The sequence below is a fragment of the Sceloporus occidentalis genome, unplaced genomic scaffold (assembly GCF_023333645.1).
Source record: "Sceloporus occidentalis isolate IW3139 unplaced genomic scaffold, rSceOcc1.0.p SCAF_63, whole genome shotgun sequence".
Classification (NCBI taxonomy): Eukaryota; Metazoa; Chordata; class Lepidosauria; order Squamata; family Phrynosomatidae; genus Sceloporus; species Sceloporus occidentalis.
In genome coordinates, this window is record NW_028317043.1 from 1,211,909 (window position 1) to 1,230,687 (window position 18,779).

The following is an 18,779-nucleotide window of genomic DNA, read 5'->3' on the forward strand; positions in this document are numbered from 1 at the left end:
ACACATATTGTGCTAAACATACTTAGGAAAGAAAAAAAAAACACGCATGCATTCTTAAAATTGCAAAAGTTTGAATACGATCTCATCATCGCTTAAAGTAAAACTTTTATTATACTTTCCAGACTCAAATGTTTATTTTGCAATCAGTCTCCTGACTTCTTAAAACTAATTGCATGTCACTGAGTGCAGATTTCTTAACACTAATTGTTCAAAATCATAAAATGATGCGCGTGTATTGAAAGTATTCATTTTTTTGAGTATTGATGCCATTTGTTGCAAAAAAAAACCCTTTATAATATCATGGGCTAGACAGCAACAAGGCATTGCTATGATTGGTACCATGCTACTGAATATGTTGGTGCCCTATACTAGGGGAAATAAAATGTGGTTCATTTTTCATCATCCAGTGTAAAGGGTGTGCGTTGGGCACTACCTTGGCTTTTGTTGGGTTAACTTTTAAAAAAATATAAAGAGATAGATAGATAGATAGATAGATAGATAGATAGATAGATAGATAGATAGATACTGACTAATAGAGATAGATAGATAGATAGATAGATAGATAGATAGATAGATAGATAGATAGATAGATAGATGCTAGATAGATAGATAGATAGATAGATAGATAGATAGATAGATAGATAGATAGATAAGATAGATAGATACTGACTAATAGAGATAGATAGATAGATAGATAGATAGATAGATAGATAGATAGATAGATAGATAGATACTTTATTTTATTATTATTATCAACTACAGAAAATGTAACATTTTATTTAAAAAATTATTAAATGCACAAGATGTTTAATCCATATAAGAAAGTGGGATAAAAGTGCAGCTATGTTGATTTTGGATGATAACAGGCACCAAATATTAGGCCTGAGAATGTTATATTAACTACTGTTAAACTGAATTTTTTATTAAAAAATGTTTTTTTTTTAAAGTCATATGCACTGAATAATATTAAAACACAAAGTTACCCAAAAAAGATTGTGTTTTTACTTTCCAAAAAAAAAATCTTGCCAATCTGCATTAGGCTGATTGCTTCAAATTCTGTAAATACATCAGGCTAATTATGTGCGAGTCTTAAGAGAAAAAGTACATCCTCGGCGCAATAAGGCTGTCCGTGTTCGCATAACAATGGCCGGCTAATAAACATACTGAGACCACCTTTAGAAAAGGTTGATTGCTTCAGGCTTCAGCCCCACCTCCCTCCGGGGGGAGAATTAGTGCATTGGTCAGGGGGCGGGACCTCTGGGCTCCTGGTATAAATATTCATTACCCGAGCTACTGAGCACGAGTCAGGACCCGGTAAGACGGGAGGAGAGTGTGCAGCGCCCGCGGAATCAGGTGCCTTTCTCAGGAGTCTGCTGCCAGGAATAGCAGCTCCAGCTAAATGTTGCTGAGGACTGTCATCTGGAGCTGTCACCGGGCTGGATTTATAACCTTCTGCAGACTGGGATTTTTTTTTTGCCTTCTTATTTTCTGCTCAGAGAACTTGTTGTGACTCATAAGTTTCTAACCCCAAACTGCTCAGCCTGTGATTTCAACTTACTGGAGTTTAAAGCAAATGCTGCTGGAATACCCTGACTGCTAGAGAGCTGAGAAGAGGACATGAGCCACCAGCCTGGACTGTAACAGGAGGGGAGGTTTTAAAGAGTCCTAAAGTGCAGCTTTGTGGCCCTTGTGATTGCTTTTGGACTGTGCAGCATGGAGAGGTGTTACCTGCTGTACCTGCTGCTGGGGGTCGTCTTCAGCAAGGTGCCCCAAACTCGTGGAGCAGCTGCCAAGGAGTTGACCTGCCAGGAGATTACCGTGCCCCTCTGCAAGGGCATCGGCTACAACTACACCTACATGCCTAACCAGTTTAACCACGACACCCAGGATGAGGCTGGCCTGGAGGTCCACCAGTTTTGGCCGTTGGTGGAGATCCATTGCTCCCCAGATCTGAAGTTCTTTCTGTGCAGCATGTACACCCCGATCTGCCTGGAGGACTACAAGAAGCCCCTGCCACCCTGCCGGGGTGTGTGCGAGAGGGCAAGGGCAGGCTGTGCCCCTCTCATGCGTCAGTACGGCTTTGCCTGGCCGGATCGGATGCGATGTGACCGGCTGCCCGTGCACAGCACCTCGGACAACCTCTGCATGGACTACAATCGCACGGAGCAGACCACGGTGGCCCCCAGCCTCCCGGAACCGCCGCAGCGATCGGCCAAGGTACCGTCCCACCCGCACAACAAAGGCAAGCCGCGAGTCGTTGACAAGCCCCGGACGGCGGCAGGCTGCGAGTCGGGGTGCCAGTGCAGGGCCCCCATGGTGCAGGTGTCTAACGAGAGGCACCCCCTGTACAACCGGGTGAGGACAGGGCAGATCCCAAACTGTGCCATGCCCTGCCATAACCCTTACTTTACCCCCGAGAAGAGGACTTTCACCACGTTCTGGATCGGACTCTGGTCCGTCATCTGCTTCGCTTCTACTTTCGCCACCGTGTCCACCTTCCTGATCGACATGGAGAGGTTCAAGTACCCCGAGCGCCCCATCATCTTTCTCTCCGCCTGCTACATGCTGGTGTCAGCCGGCTACCTGGTGAGGCTGATCGCCGGTCATGAGAAGGTGGCATGCAGCCGGGAGCACGACCTGGAGCATATTCACTATGAGACCACGGGTCCGGCCCTATGCACCCTGGTCTTCCTGCTCATCTACTTCTTTGGCATGGCCAGCTCCATCTGGTGGGTCATCCTGTCCCTGACCTGGTTCCTGGCTGCTGGCATGAAGTGGGGCAATGAAGCCATCGCCAGTTACTCCCAGTACTTCCACCTGGCGGCCTGGCTGGTGCCTAGCATCAAATCCATAGCGGTGCTGGCCCTGAGCTCAGTGGATGGGGACCCTGTGGCTGGTATCTGCTATGTGGGCAACCAGAACCTGGACAACTTGCGGGGCTTTGTGTTGGCCCCTCTGGTCATCTACCTCTTCATAGGCAGCATGTTCCTTCTGGCTGGATTCGTGTCCCTCTTCAGGATCCGCAGTGTCATTAAACAGGGGGGCACCAAGACTGACAAGCTGGAGAAGCTGATGATCCGGATTGGGATATTCAGTGTCCTGTACACTGTCCCTGCCACCATTGTGGTGGCATGCTTCTTCTATGAGCAGCACAACCGCCAGGGGTGGGAGATGGCACATAATTGCAACTCATGTCTCCCAGAGGTGGCAGAGACCCGCAGACCAGAGTATGCTGTCTTCATGCTCAAGTACTTTATGTGTCTGGTGGTTGGCATCACTTCTGGAGTGTGGATTTGGTCTGGGAAAACTCTAGAATCCTGGAGAGCATTTTGTACTCGGTGCTGTTGGGGGCGCAAAGCTGTTGGGGGGTCTATGTACAGTGATGTGAGTACAGGACTGACCTGGAGGTCTGGGACTGGCAGCTCTGTATCTTACCCAAAACAATTGCCCTTGTCTCAGGTCTAGAGACCCCCCAAAAGTAAGGTGGTGGGTGTTGAAGCCTATTGACTGTCCTAACGTTGCCAACATCACCAAATTCTTCACCCTCCCCCACCTTATTTTATTTAGTTTCTTGCTATTAGCATGATAATGAACTCTTAATGGTATCCATTAGCAGGGACTTGAATGACCAGTCTGAACAATGTACCTGATATTGAAGACTCCCTGATTTCTCTCCCATTTATATGCAAGGAGCATTTCTTAAGACGTTAATTTAGCTGGCCAGAGGCTTGGGATTGCCCTCCTGGCTAGCAAGGTTAAACAAATAAGCAATACCATTATTGCTGTGCTGCTGACATGTGGACTAATCTGGACCTTTTAGATTTATTGTAGGTTTATTTGTTAGTGTTCTCAAACATTTCATGGAAAAAAATATGGCTTTGGTGACCCTAAGTGTCTGCCTGTAACAAAGTTTATGCCTTGTGGCACTTTGGGGGGTCAGAGGAAGTTCTGACTATGGAGGGAACATCATTAAGCCAAGGAAATGCCTTAAAGTAGGGTTGGCACAATCTGCTGTCCTCCAGTTTTTGCTGGATTCCAACTCTCATCAGTTTCAGCCAGAAGGAGTTGCAGTCTAACAATAGCTGGGGCACTGCAGGTTAATCAACCCTGCATTAACCCTATGAGTATCTGGGGGTAAGCAAAATAGGAAAAAAATAACAAAATAGATGCTTTGCGTACTCCCTGGTACTTGAGGGGTTAAACAATGTCTTAAATCAAAAGTACAAAAAAAAAATACATCCCAAATAATATACGGGTTTCTTCCTTAAGGAGGTATTTATATAAATATTTGCTACAACTTGTATAATGTGTAAAATATGTATATAAAAAGTTATAAATTTATGTACATTTCTTTTTTTGTATAAAATTTAGAGGCTTCTCAAAAAGAGCAAAATATTTGAGTATTCTATTTTGACAATAAAATTACTTTTGATAAATTACCTTTTTTTTTTTTTTTGGTTATTTTTCTTGAATGCTATTTACAAAAGTAACAGGCAGAAGTAACTGGAAAGTATCCCGAAATTTTTTTTTTTAAGGATTTGGGGGGGGCAAAGCCAAAAGAACTCACCCATTATTAATGTATCAAATTACTCCCCATTCTGAGCTAATTTATAGGGTTAACAATGAATACATCATAGTAACCTTTTTCCTACTTGAGCAGATTCAGTATGGGTCTTTGTGCAGTGAGGTGGGAAAAAGCTTTGTGTCAAACCCTGGGGTCAAGGATTGGAGATGGTGGCCCCTAAATGCCATGTCAGGGCCTGAAGTTATTATTATTATTATTATTATTATTATTATTATTATACCAGGTAGCCTAGAAATGTAGTTCTTTCTTAAAGGAAAATGTCAAATGAATTGGGTAATCTGTAGTAACCCAATTATTTTTTATTAAAAAAACTACTTTGATCTTTTCTGTACACTAGAAGTGATCTGTAGTCTATTTCCCAGATTGGTCCCTCTTGTTGAAGACCAATTGGCCACCACAGAGAATTAATGTGAGATTTTATATATATTTTTTTCTCTTTAGGAAGACTTGTAACAGTTAGTGAGTTCCAAGAGGGAATGGGACAGGGTACAGTCCTTTTAAGCAGCCTTCAGTACATTGTTAGCCAAACTGCAGGCAGCAAGACAAGTGAAGGGGGGTTTCAAGAATGAAAACCAAGAATGCCCTACAGGTGGTCTGTTCACATAATCCCCCAATTTGCAGAGTGTTCCTTTGCAAAACAATTTCATTAGGAAAATCCTCCTCTCTGCTCCCTTTTCTCTAATTGAACCAATTGCACAAGCTTTATGAACCAGGTTTTCTTTAGAAAATGTGGCTGAAACTTACTGGGCCCTTAATAAAAAAGAAAAGGAACACTAAATGAAGGAGGGAGGGATTAAAAAAAAAAAAAAAAAAAAGGTTTTTGCTTCCAAAATATATTTTTATTCCTGATGTTTATTCCCTGGCCTTTTAGCCACCATGTTAAAAATAACAGCTACGATGATGTGTGTTAAAGTACATTTATGCCCTAGGGACCCCTATTAGCCTGTCATTCAGGGTCAGAGACTGCATTTAGTCTTCTAATGACATCCGTCATCAGTCATTGGATGATCCTTATCCGCAGAAAACCTGGAATTCTAGTAGAGATTAGGCATAAGAAACCTGAGGTTGTAACTAATCTTGAAACAAACTCTCAGTATGCTCAGCCAGAGCTGTGGTTTCAGGAGAACTTTCAAAGCTTTCAGCTGTTTTCAGCAATACAGGACCACTTCAGCTGCTATGGACTGCAACTCCAAGTACACAGAGCCAGCCATGGAGCATGATGGGAGTTGAAGGGCACGGCAGCTGGAATCCTACATGTTATTAAAGTTCTAGTAAAATATTTTAGGACAAACAGAACTTCCTAAATGTTATTTTCTCCAATAATTAAAAAAAATTATATATATATATATATATATATATCTTATAAATGTAATTTTTATGTAATGAAACAGTAATCTATGTTTTATACGCAGAATATTAACATTTTAGAATACCACATGCCAAAATAGTATTTTTTTTCCACAAATTAAACCAAATTTCTGAATTCAAATATCTAGATTTCTTACTATGTAACACATCCACTAATTATGTTCAATAGATCTTGCTACTGTCAGTTACTATCTAAATCTGTTTAAATGGCTGGCAGACAGGGCATAATCTTATCTCACAGTTTACTGGTTACCAGTTTGGAGGCAGTGGTCTGGTCAGTTGGTTTGTGTGGGTGTCACTCAGCTAAAACCTGAGAAAGAAAAAAAATAAGCAACTGTTTTCCTGTGTAGCCTGGGGCAGTTTTCTGGGAAGGAGGGTAGACTTTACTAACTATTACTTAACACTGTCTACACAGAATCAATATTTAAACTGCTGATAAGGCAGATGTACTCAGTTCTACTTGACTCTGAGTTATCTTGATATATAGGTCCTAATGCATGTGTTTTGGGGGGTTTTCTGTGATTTTGTCTCCTATGAGTTTCTTTGTCTAAATCAGACAAACTTTGTAATATTGAATGATTTCCACATTTTATTAACCCTTGAGTTCTGGGGTCCATGTGTACTTACATATACATCACAATTTCTTTTAATTTATATTTAACAAAATATATATATGAATCCTATTTTTAATTGTTTTTTTGGTTTTTTTTTGCTACATGTAGTTGCTAGATTAATTTAAAATAATTACATTGAGTTGATTCTTATTAATTTGTATATGGACATAACAAGAACACTTACAATACTTTAAAACTCAAGCTTACCTGACATTTACCTATATACAAACAGGAACCCATAGGTTGAGCAAAAGGTCACATGGACTCATGAGAAGTTAGATAGAGACTAATCTATAATCATACCTGACATTTCTGGGTGACCCTTACTTTTTTGTGTTTATTTTACCAAGGAAGCAGAATAAACCAGATTAGGTTCCCTGCAGGCATACACTCCAAAGCTACTTATCAATACCTTTGACTAGACATGCATTAATGGAAAAAGCTTTGGAATCTCTCTCAACCACACTGTCAATCAATACATTAAAGGTCACCTGACCAGTACTGGGATTAAGTTTATGCAATATTTGATTATTATGTAGCTGTAAAAATCTTATCAGACAATCTTTCAGAACTTGACCAGATCAGTTAATTCATAGAGCTGTTAGGTACATTTACATTTTAAAAATAACACTTTATCATAAATACTTAGCAAATGTTTTGAACACATACTGATACAATGTATAACATGTTTAATGTACATAGTGACATTGGGTATTGTTCACAAGGGCAAGTAATACTGCACTGCCACCTAGTGGTGATGATAGAGCTACAAAAAAAAACAAAAAACTTGCAGCATGTTGGACAGGACAATTCCCTGGCATTCAAAGGGTTCAGTGATTCAGAAAAAGCACCCATAGAGCGACAGGTAGTAATAAAATTGCATGCTGTAAAGCAGGGGTGGGCAATTAATTTTCCCATGGGGCCACATGAGAAATTGGAATGGTTTTAGAGGGCCAGACCTCTACAAACTACAAACTCCGAAGCCTTGTCCATTTTGTTAACTTATGTGCTGTTTAATAAAGTTATTCAAGCCTACGTCATTGGTAGAGGTGCTTGAATAAGTAAGGCCTGAATAACTATTAGCACAGCACAGAAGTGAACAAAATGAACAAGGCTTCGGAGTGCATACCGTATTTTTCGCTCTATAAGACGCACCTGCTGATAAGACGCACCTAGATTTTAGAGGAGAAAAAAAAGGAAAAAATATTTTGAGCTAAAAAATGGGCTAAAATATTTATTACAATAACTGAATAAGCTATGAACACAGTAAGACACACGCAGTAAGACACACACAGACACAGTGAGACACACACAGACACAGTAAGACACACACAGACACAGTGAGACACACACAGACACAGTAAGATACACACAGACACAGTGAGACACACACAGACACAGTAAGACACACACAGACACAGTAAGACACACACAGACACAGTGAGACACACACAGACACAGTAAGACACACACAGACACAGTAAGACACACACAGACACAGTGAGACACACACAGACACAGTAAGACACACACAGACACAGTGAGACACACACAGACACAGTAAGACACACACAGACACAGTGAGACATACACACACACACAGTAAGACACACACACACACACAAACACAGTAAGACACACACACACAGTAAGACCTCCCTCCCTAACCCCCCTTCTCAGTATCTCCCCTCTAACTCCCTAACCCCCCCTTCTCAGTATCTCCCCTCTAACTCCCTAACCCCCCCTTCTCAGGATCTCCCCCCCCGCCCCGGTCACTTACCTTAAACTCCTGTGTTGGAAGCGTGAGGCGCTTCACTGCTGATCGCCGGCGTCTGACGTCTTATGCCGGCGCCCAGCGTAAAGCGCCGGCACCCGAGACAAACGCTTCCAACACAGGAGTTTAAGGTAAGTGACCGGGGCGGGGGGGGACACCGGACTCATTGGTGAGTCACCAGGACACTCTTTGCGGGCCGGTCCGAGCTATTCAGCGGGCCGGATGTGGCCCGCGGGCCGTGCTTTGCCCAGGTCTGCTGTAAAGACTATGTGATCCTCATTTAAAAATAAGAAAAATGGATATAGCCGTATTAGGCCAAGAGAAAAAGGAGACTCTAATTGACCATAGAAAAATATTAAAATTTACACAAAGGTTTTCGGGACCTCAGTAATCTCTTCTTTCCATTTGAAGATGAGACCTCCGAGGTCCCGAAAGGTTATGTAACTTTAGATGTTCTGTATTGACAATATAATGCAAAAAGCCACTAAATCAGCTTTAGCTCCATAGGCAAAAATAACACGTTTAGAACAGAAAAAAAAGATTTTCCCACATGCAGCAATTTGTATACAAAAGAATGAAGAGATCCAGGGTTGGCCCTTGAATTTTTTTTAATGAGCTCCACGGTTCATCTAATTGAAAAGAAAAAAAAATGAAATGCTTCCATATGCTGTAACAATGTAACAATATAGCGATTATCAACAAGGGACGCATGAAGGCGATGGAGAATCACAAACCTACATTGTGATTACTTGATTAATGATCGTTGATAATTTCAAGTTTCTAGTTTCTCATGTCTATTCAAAAGAGTTTGCAACCTTTTTTTGGTTAATGACACGCACCCTCTGCCTCTCATGCTGAATTAGCTGCTAATTAGTCTCAACTGTGGTGAAAAGTGGGGTGTAATTACAAATAAGTATCCTGAGAACAGCGCAATGGACTTTTAAACAGCTGTGGCTTGCTAGGTATCGAAAATATTGCCTGGTGTCACTTACTGCCCCCTCTGTTGAAACATTGCGTGTTCCTTCATGGTAAATTTGCTTTTTCTGCAATGATGCAATGATGCAATGATGCAGCCATCTCAGCAATCTCAGCTGGATATGAGCTAATCCATACCTGATACATCACAACAGTTTGTAAAGCCGTGTACTGAAGAGTTACAGTATTTCAGGCTTGGGGAACCTTGCAGCTTCACATCTCTTTAGAACTTAGAAATGACATCCTTACATCCTACCTGTACCTTAACCTACTCCAGAACTGAGAAGGTACTCAACGAGGAATCAACTCTGTCCAAGGTAGCTGTGGGAACTAGTGGGAAATCCATTGAAAGGGTGGGAAATACCTTTAGGGGAGATCACTTTATACCATCTCCAGAAGACATTCTAGAAATTCTGCCTCCCAGGCCTGCTTCCAGAAGTATAATTGACAGGAACAGAAGCGTCAATGTGGAAGAACGCTACGCTGCCAAGTACGTGCATGAGTAAGCCTAGTCACACAAAACACTATCCAAGAGAGGCACTGTATGGCACGATGTATGAAATCACTTTGAATGTAGAGATTTTAATGGACTTTTAATGATTTCAGCCACTCTATATGGATACGTTTAATCATCCATGATAAACAAAAAAAAAATGCCTATCACTGCTGGAGGACGTCTTAATTAATTATATCTTATAGAAGAAAGACCAACTTCATCATAGGTCCAAGAAGGTCCAACAAGTGAGCAATGGTATGCCAGCCAAATATCAATAACAGTATATTTAATCATATCATTACATATTATACCATAATGTATTTTTTTGTGACAATGTATCACACGTAAGCTATTTCTTTGTCTCATCAATAAAGTCCCCCCTTTATCAGTAAAATAGATCACACTAACATCCATAATGACCTTTAATTTAATCCCTCTAGTAAAGGAACTGTAGGGTGCCCCAGGCATTGTGCCCGGCCTATAATTAAATCAGAAGACGCTTCGTTATATTAAGTACAGGTTACTAAGGCTAAGGAGTATCAACAAATGATTTTACCCCCTGATTTCCTTACCTGGCGCCGTTCCGAGGCTTACATTGTCAGCAGCGACAGCTGTTTGAAAAATAATTTTGTGAAACATCAGTCTTAATTCTGTCGTAGGGCTGAAGGTTCCAGGAACTCTCCTCGCCCCGGGGAAGTCGTATCATGTTTGTAGTCACAACAAATTTCCGAGTGGGAACACTGGAGTATTGTGGTTGACCATATTTCTCGTTCAATTAGGGGCAATTTTAAAAGATACCTCCTACAGGTCACCAATGATGTTTAATGGTGGGCTTCTACTTGGACATTCATTGACTTGTCTAGCATGTTAAGCAAATACATCGTTTCATTTCAGTTTCCTCTGAAGTGTTTATTGACAAAATAACACAAGAACTTTTAGAAACTGTCTTCTGCTTCCATGGCAACAACTGATCACATGTCATTTACGCATTCCTTCAAAATTTTAAGATATTACATGAATTAGCAATTATTTGGTTTGTTCATTTAATAGCACTAGGAATGGAGTTTCAAATTCTATGTTTAGTTATAAAAGTATTACATTCTGTTTTTAGTAGAAGCTTTTAATATAATTCTGAAGTATAGGTCCTTAAATATACCGTATTTGCTCGATTATAAGACGACCCTGATTATAAGACGACCCCCCAAAATCTGAATATTAACTTAGGAAAAAAAGAAAAAGCCTGAATATAAGACGACCCTAAAGGAAAAAAGTTTTACCAGTAAATGCTAATTCATGTAAACTATTTTTTTAAATAAAAGCTATGATTGAGAAAAATATTTTTTTTGTTTTTATTTCCTTGTATTTTCCAACCTGTCCCCCAGTTACGCACATCTGCCCCCAGGCTTGCCACACCAATATGGCACTGTGGCCCATGATATGCCTTGTAACCCCCTATATGCCACTGTGCCCCATGGTATGCCTTTTGACCCCCTATGTGCCACTCTGCCTCCAGAAATGCCTTATACCCCTATATGCCACTCTGGCATTTAGGGGGTTAAAAGGCATATTATGGGGCAGAGTGGCATATAGGGAGGTATAAGGCATTTCAGGAGGCAGAGTGCTCTATTAAATGCCCCCTTAACGCCACTCTGCCTCCTGAAATGCCTTATACCTCCCTATATGCCACTCTGCCCCATAATATGCCTTTTAACCCCCTAAGTGCCAGAGTGGCATATAGGGGTATAAGGCATTCCAGAAATGCCCTATGTCCCCATTTAACACACACACGCGCACACACACACACACTTACCGGTGCTTTCTAATTTCCTGCTGTATTGCCGGGGCAGCGGGTTGACGTCTCCTTCCGCTGCAGCCAGAAGGAGGTGGAGTTGGCAGCGGGGGTTTGTCTGCGTCAGTCGCGGATACCTTCCCCGGCTGTCAGAGATCAGAGTTCCCCGCACCGGTGGGGGGAACTCTGATCTCTGACAGTCGGGGAAGGTATCCGCGACGGACGCAGACAACCCCCGCTGCTAGCCACACCTCCTTCCGGCTGCAGCGGACGTTGTCTACGCGGATCGCGTAGACATCAACCTGCTGCCCCGGCAATACAGCAGGAAGCACCGGTAAGTGTGTGTGGGGGGGGGGGACAGGAGGATCCAGGTCCCCTGCAGCGGTGCAGGGGATCTGGATCTTAGTCTCATAATCAGACCTCTATTTGAGGTCTGATTAGAAGACGACCCCGATTAGAAGACGAGGGGTATTTTTCAGAGCATTTGCTCTGAAAAAAACCTCGTCTTATAATCGAGCAAATACGGTATATAGTTCCCTTTTTTTCCCGGGCCTCTAAATTGTATTGTTTTCTCTTGCGGTCTCTTCAAAGTTTTACCCCATAATCCTAGGCATTTTAACCTTAGAAGCATTTTAATATAGAATAAAAAAAATAAAAAAATAAAAAGGAAAAAATCTTTGGGAATTAAGAATATAATAGTCCTGTTGCCAATGTGAACACAACTATAATAGGTTATCCAATCGTAATGAATCATCTTTCAAAAAAGATTAGGTTCCCTGGACTAGATTTATGATTAAGCCAAAAAAAAGAAAAAAAAAAAAGAAACGGTTCGGTTTCCATGAACTGCTGAAAAGGGTCAGGGTCTTAGGATAGAAGATTAGACCCTTAGGGCCTTCAGGAGAGATGGGTTGTCTTCTTCTAAGCTTGACACCTGGCAACCAGGGTGTGTTCTGCTGTGAATATTTTAAGCTGTAAATCATTGTTAGAATGACCCAGAGGGGCTACCTACCCCCCAAAAAAGGCTTTATCTGATCTACAAAACACTCATTTGTCTGACTAATTTAAAATGAGGATCTTAAAACCCCAGGCCCAACACGGTGACAAATATTGAATTTGTAATTACGTTAAATGAACTTTTCCGGTACCTTGCCTTTTTTGGCAGAGGGGGTCTCATAACACACATGGAAAGAATTTAAGAACCTGAAATATTGTGATTAAAAGCTTCTTGAATGAACAATCAAGATGTGCATCCATTACCAGCATGTTAAAGTTTCTCCAGGTAATCCAGAAAGCTATTAGAATGTGAATTAAAACTTGCGAGTATTAGGGATTTGGTGTCAGCCCCATTAAAAAGCAGATTATTTTCTTTTTTTTTATATCAGATTTATTAAAGGATTTACACCCGGCACGTGGAGCAGAAAAATGGAAATACGTTATGTTTTAAGATAAAAAAGGTAATTCATATCATTTAATTGTTTAATTTTGCCTCTAATTCTTTTTATGGGAGTGGTAGTTACATCATCAAGCCTTCCAACAGAGGTGGTAGGTGTTAACACAATGGGATGAGAAATCCTAGAATTGGTGAAAATGTATCCTGCACAACAGGGCAAAATGTTGGGAGGTTTTGTAGATCTGGAGTAGTAAAGTTGCACCAAACATCTGATTGATAAATACGCTTGGTTTGCAAAGGATTTTCTAACGCAGTCCATTAGGGTAATTTGTGCACCTTGAGTTACCTGTTCCTTACAATTACCTTTCCACCTATTGTCTTTAACAAAAGTAAATAAAAGCAGGCAGGTCTTCAGGATTAAACAGCAGTACTGAGCCGCACATAATGCTCCCAAGCCCCTTTAACTATCTGTGTGCTTTTACCCCCACCCCATGCTGATACAGCCCTGCTCTGAAAGAATCCAATAGATCCAGGCTGATAAACCAGTTACCTAAACAACAAGCTGATCCCAAGTTGAGCCAACATTGTTTGTATGCTTACGGTGGGCAAACTATATCAGTGCCGAGTGCTGTATTCATTTATTCATTAATTTATTACCATTTAACATTTAAAATCATATATTCATTTTCATAGTATTTTATTTACAGTAGGTTTAATTGTGACACATGAAGAACAGATCTTCTTTTATTTAAGCCATGTTGTCGTTTGTTCTAATATCAAATTTTGATTGCTAACTTTTATTACAATAAGTGGTGGATCCAGAGCACTCACACTAACGCACACCCAGACAATCACACTATCACACATACCCAGACACTCATGCTAACTAGACGATACACAACAAACACAAACATACCCAGACTTACACACACTAACAGACATACACAAACACACACACTAACATATCCAGACGCACATTAACAGATACACACACTGACATACTCAGACACACACAGAAAAACTGACATACCCAGACACACATACACACACACATACATACTAACATATCCAGACTGTATCCAGAGGCTGCTTGGGCAGGTATGATTTCATTGTTGAGAAGGTCATGTGGAGTGATGGACATATCAGGAATTAGGAATACAGGAGACCGTTGGAAAAACAAGAAACTTGGAGATGCCGAGCTTCGGGTAGTAGAATGTCCTCCAGGGTGTGATTCTAGAGAGACTGTTAGTGAGATTATAAGTAAAACAAGGTGTGTCACGGGTAGAGATGGAACAGGAATCCAAAAAAAAAGGTTTGCAGGAGAGGAGATGCAAATAGAGAAGAGTAGATGCCCTAGAACTGAGCCCTGGTTCACTCCAACAGGGAGAAGAAAAAGTACTAAATGACATTGGGGGAAGTACAGTCAGAGAGGCAGGTGAAGGAGGTGATGATCAATAAGGAAAAGGGAAAAAAAAGAAATAAGGAAAAGTGGCAATTTGTTTTGGTCGGCATGGAGATTATTTTGGTGAGGGCTGTCTCTGTAGAGTGTTATGGATTGGGAAGAGTCAAGCGTTAAAGGGGAAAAAGGTTGGTTAGGCATTCGTAAATTACATTTTCCAGTGATTTGGAGGCCAGGGGTGAAGGGAGACAGGATGGCTGTTAGAATTGGGTGTGGGATCTAGCAGTCCTTCTTCAAAATAGGAGCGATGAGAGCATGTTTAAAGGGGGGTTGGAATGTGCCAGTGGAAAAAGAGATTTTAAGTAGATGGAAATGTGTCCATATTCCAAATAGTTTTACAGTTCAAAGTAAATTCATCTTAAATGAATGGTTGTCAGGAACAGTGTAAGTTTATAATTAGCAGCAATACTAACGCATTATTTGAACAGAGGGACGCCAATCAGCCCTACAGCCTTTCACTCCTCCACAGATGTATATGTTTCAATTTTGTGTATTCAAGCTCTTTATAGAGCCGAGGCCCCAATCTATGTGGGCCAGAGGTGCCCACAAGGCCCACTTGTGAATGGGGTGCAGATGAATACATCAAACACATATTCATCTACACACACAGAGAAAGAGAGGGCTCATTAGCTGATTCGGCTAAGAGAAAACCGCAAGCCCCTACAATGCGCACAGACTACAAAGTAGTGTTAGCTTCATTCAGACCACAAGCCGCAAAGTGTTTGATGACTATGACCTGCCTATGTTATTACATGCCATGGATCGGAGAATCTCTTACCAACGCATTGAAATCTACTCCGTAACACTGCCCCCCCATAACACTGCCCCCCCATAACACTGCTCCCCTCCATACATTTCTGCCCTCATAAGCAAATACTCTCCTACTCAATCCTTACGTTCTTCCCATGGGCTAAGGCTCTCCTCCTCGCTTATCACCTCTCACTTTTCCCGTCTACAAGATTTCACTCGGGCTTCCCCCATATCTCTGGAATCTACTCCCAAGGAACCTTCAGCTCTCACCTTCCCTCCCGACATTCAAGAAACTTCTCAAAACCCACTTCTTCAGAGAGACCGCACCATCTCGATATCCACCACTAATACGACCCCCCCACACTACCTCTCATCCTGTCTCTGTGCCTTATGTTTGTCACCCCATTCCCTCAAGATTGTAAGCTTGCGAGCCGAGCCTCTCCACCTAATGTATCGGTTTGTCTTAGTCTGTTAATTCTCGCCTTGTCGGACCCCTTGAATTTATGTATTGTATTAAGCGCTTCGTAAACTGTTGGCGCTATATAAATAAAAGATAATAATAGTAATAATACTCCTGTGTTCATTCTATGAAGTTACACAAATTGAACTATAGAGGGCAGCACAGTAGACATGTAAGATAATATTGGCAAGTGACTACTTTTAGATAATCTCTACTACGGCTAAATATTCTGACAGCCAAACTCTGAAGGACTACTGCACTTATGTTCCCCATACATGTATTCCTTGTCAAATGTAAAGCAATAAAGACACCTGATGCATAGCTGCGAGCAGTAACAAAGTTGGTAGGACAGTCTTAACAACCAGGCGTATCTCAAGCTGTATCAAAAATCATTGGGACAGTTCCCAAATAGATAGGGCATTCCATTTGCAAATAGCCTTTTGACATTACATCAATACCTAAGTAAGATGACATGTCCTGCTTTATACAGCTCTTGAGGAGCTATCAATTCCTCCTTCCCCGTGTGTACTGAGCTCCAGAGTATGATGTCATATCCCAGCACAAAGTAATATCACACGGTGCAGAGATTACAATGGAGCAATCGTATATTGCAGTCCTTAGCCTCCAGATTCTGACATTGGGTCTATAATATAATTCTGGAGCAGCTGCCTTCTTTTTTCCTTGTTAAAGATGACCCTGCTGATTGCCATTATGAGAAGATTATTTTTTGTATCATAATCATTTTTTTAACCCAGTTTAGGGAAAATAATATCTCGTCACCTTGTCACGACCACGCCCTGTGCAAAATGAAAATAGCTGAAAATGTTCCTGAGTTTACCTTTGGTTAAATAATCATAGAAACCAATGATCATATAAACACAACAAAGCAAAAGATCAGCACACACCCAACAAATACTATTTTCAAAGCACCTATCTGAGTCATTAATATTGGGGATTCCATCTGAATCAGTGGGACTGCACTGCCTTTTAACCCACTGAGACACTTAATTTAAATTACATGGGCTGTATGCTTTTTAGGGTGTGCTCCCCTTTCGGCATTTTTGGGCATGTATCTCCATAAAACGCAGAAGAAAGTAAAGAAAAATGATCTACCAGCTATTAGCATACTGACCGCTAGATGGCAGCATGGCCAAGGAAACATTATTTTCAGAAACCTCAGTTTGCAGGTGGGTTTGCAGAAGAGCTAAAGTTTCAACCTGATGACCAGACCTGACAAGTGTCCTCTGGAGATAATGAAGGGCTGTGGTATCCTTGCGTAATGTATAGTTTAGTTGGTGACTTGTCCAGATGTTCAGCCCTTTTTTAGGCAAAGCTCATTGGACTTGGCCCTTTCTAATGGAAATTCTAGGTCACAGAGTTGGAATTCAAGTCTGCTGCATACTTACCTAATATGAAAGGAGATTACTAGATTATATATATAAATGAGAGAAGTTATGTTCCTCTTATGCTTACTTGTTAACACTTCTTGTGTTCTTTGTAATTTTATTTTACTGCACACATTTGAATCACCCCTATTACTCTCTGCCAGAAGCCTACATTAAATGGACCACCCAGTGTCCCAAGTAACATCACCAATGCTGAATACATATTAATAGTAGTAGTAGTAGTAGTATTTTGTTGATCAGTCAGTCTTGAGTTGCCTGACAGTGAGTGTATTACGTGCATCTCCTGCAAGTCTATGAGCACATGAGAGCTATGAATAAATACACTTACTATTGAAATACTGCAGAGACCAAAGGCTGACACCTTGTGTGACCCCCAATGTTTCAGTGGCCCACCTCCATCGGTCTCAAGGGATGAATGTCATCTCTATCCCGTATGTGTAAGTGTGTGTGTGTGTGTATATATATATATATATATATATATATATATATCACTGTACTATTTTTAACATAATAAATACGTAGATCAAGTTATAACATGTGAATTAGGTTCTTTGTATGTGTGTGTGTGCAGCTATGCATCTCTATAAATGCTTATTGAGGAAAGAGACATTACCAACTTTAGAGTATTGCTACTGGGGTTACTTTACAGCTCCCTTGGCTCGAGAGGGAAGATCAGAGGATCATCCCAACTGGCCCATGAGCCATACTGCCTGCAAACGTTCGGGAAAATCATGACTGTCCCATGAAAACTGGTACTGTTGGGAGATATGGCTAAATGTAATATTATTCACATTTTCTATTTTGTGAATGTTTTGACATATTCATGAACTTTTCATTATTTATTTTTGTATTTCTGTGTTGTCTCCTACTTTACACCTTCTTATCAGAATGGCAGCATGAGGCATAGTCTATGTATTACTATTGAGTAATCGGAATTCTCCTAACTCTCGAGTTCTTTGGCATCCGGGATATCTATTTTTGTCGCCCTGTGCGAAAAGGTTTGTGAAAACTACAACAGCTGAGTGACGTCTTGTGCTGATTTATTCTCATCCTCGCCACTGTGTCACAACAAGTTCCATGCGTGGAATGATAAAATAGGGCAGAAAAACAAACAAATAAAATACTAAACACCAAATAGTGTTCATTCTTTGTGTTCATCCACTATATTGGTCACCTTGGCTAAATCCTTTTGTTAGATCAGGGTCTGGATTCCCAATTTAAAAGGGGCTGGGTGATTTCTACTACGTTTGGCTCAAAATGGGCAGAATGGGAGTTTTACTACCAATCCTTGCTCATTTACCTCCCAGAATGCGCTAAAATCTGCATTATTCATGTTTTCTTGACTGTTTAAAACAAATATAACTTGTGAGCCATGTTTTAAATGTCCACCATGAGATAAGCTTTGGTCTGTCGTTGCATGTATGGAAATCCAAGCATTGAGGATTTTTTTTTATTATTTTGGTCACTTTTCACTAATAATCTTTGAAATATTAAAAAATATGTGATTTTATGCGAAAAAATAGCAACAAACATTTCTTGGCAAACTCAAGATTTCACTCAATCTAAGTGTCCCCATCTCCTCGGCTTTCAGTAGATGCTTTCGGCCCAAGCACAAAGTTATTTCTAACATGTTTTTATTTCTTCATGTGTATATATAATCCAATTTATACCACACACAATTAAAACACAAAGTAACTTTTTTTTTTAATAGGT

The 18,779-nt window shown here is 40.8% G+C and overlaps 1 protein-coding gene across 1 annotated transcript; it reads left to right on the forward strand.

Moving 5' to 3' along the window:
- Nucleotides 1-1,713: 1,713 nt before the first annotated feature.
- Nucleotides 1,714-3,465, forward strand: LOC149287172 (frizzled-8). Its single transcript, XM_089493150.1, has one exon. It carries the CDS (start codon nt 1,714-1,716, stop codon nt 3,463-3,465), a length of 1,752 nt encoding a protein of 583 aa, XP_089349276.1.
- Nucleotides 3,466-18,779: the final 15,314 nt, after the last annotated feature.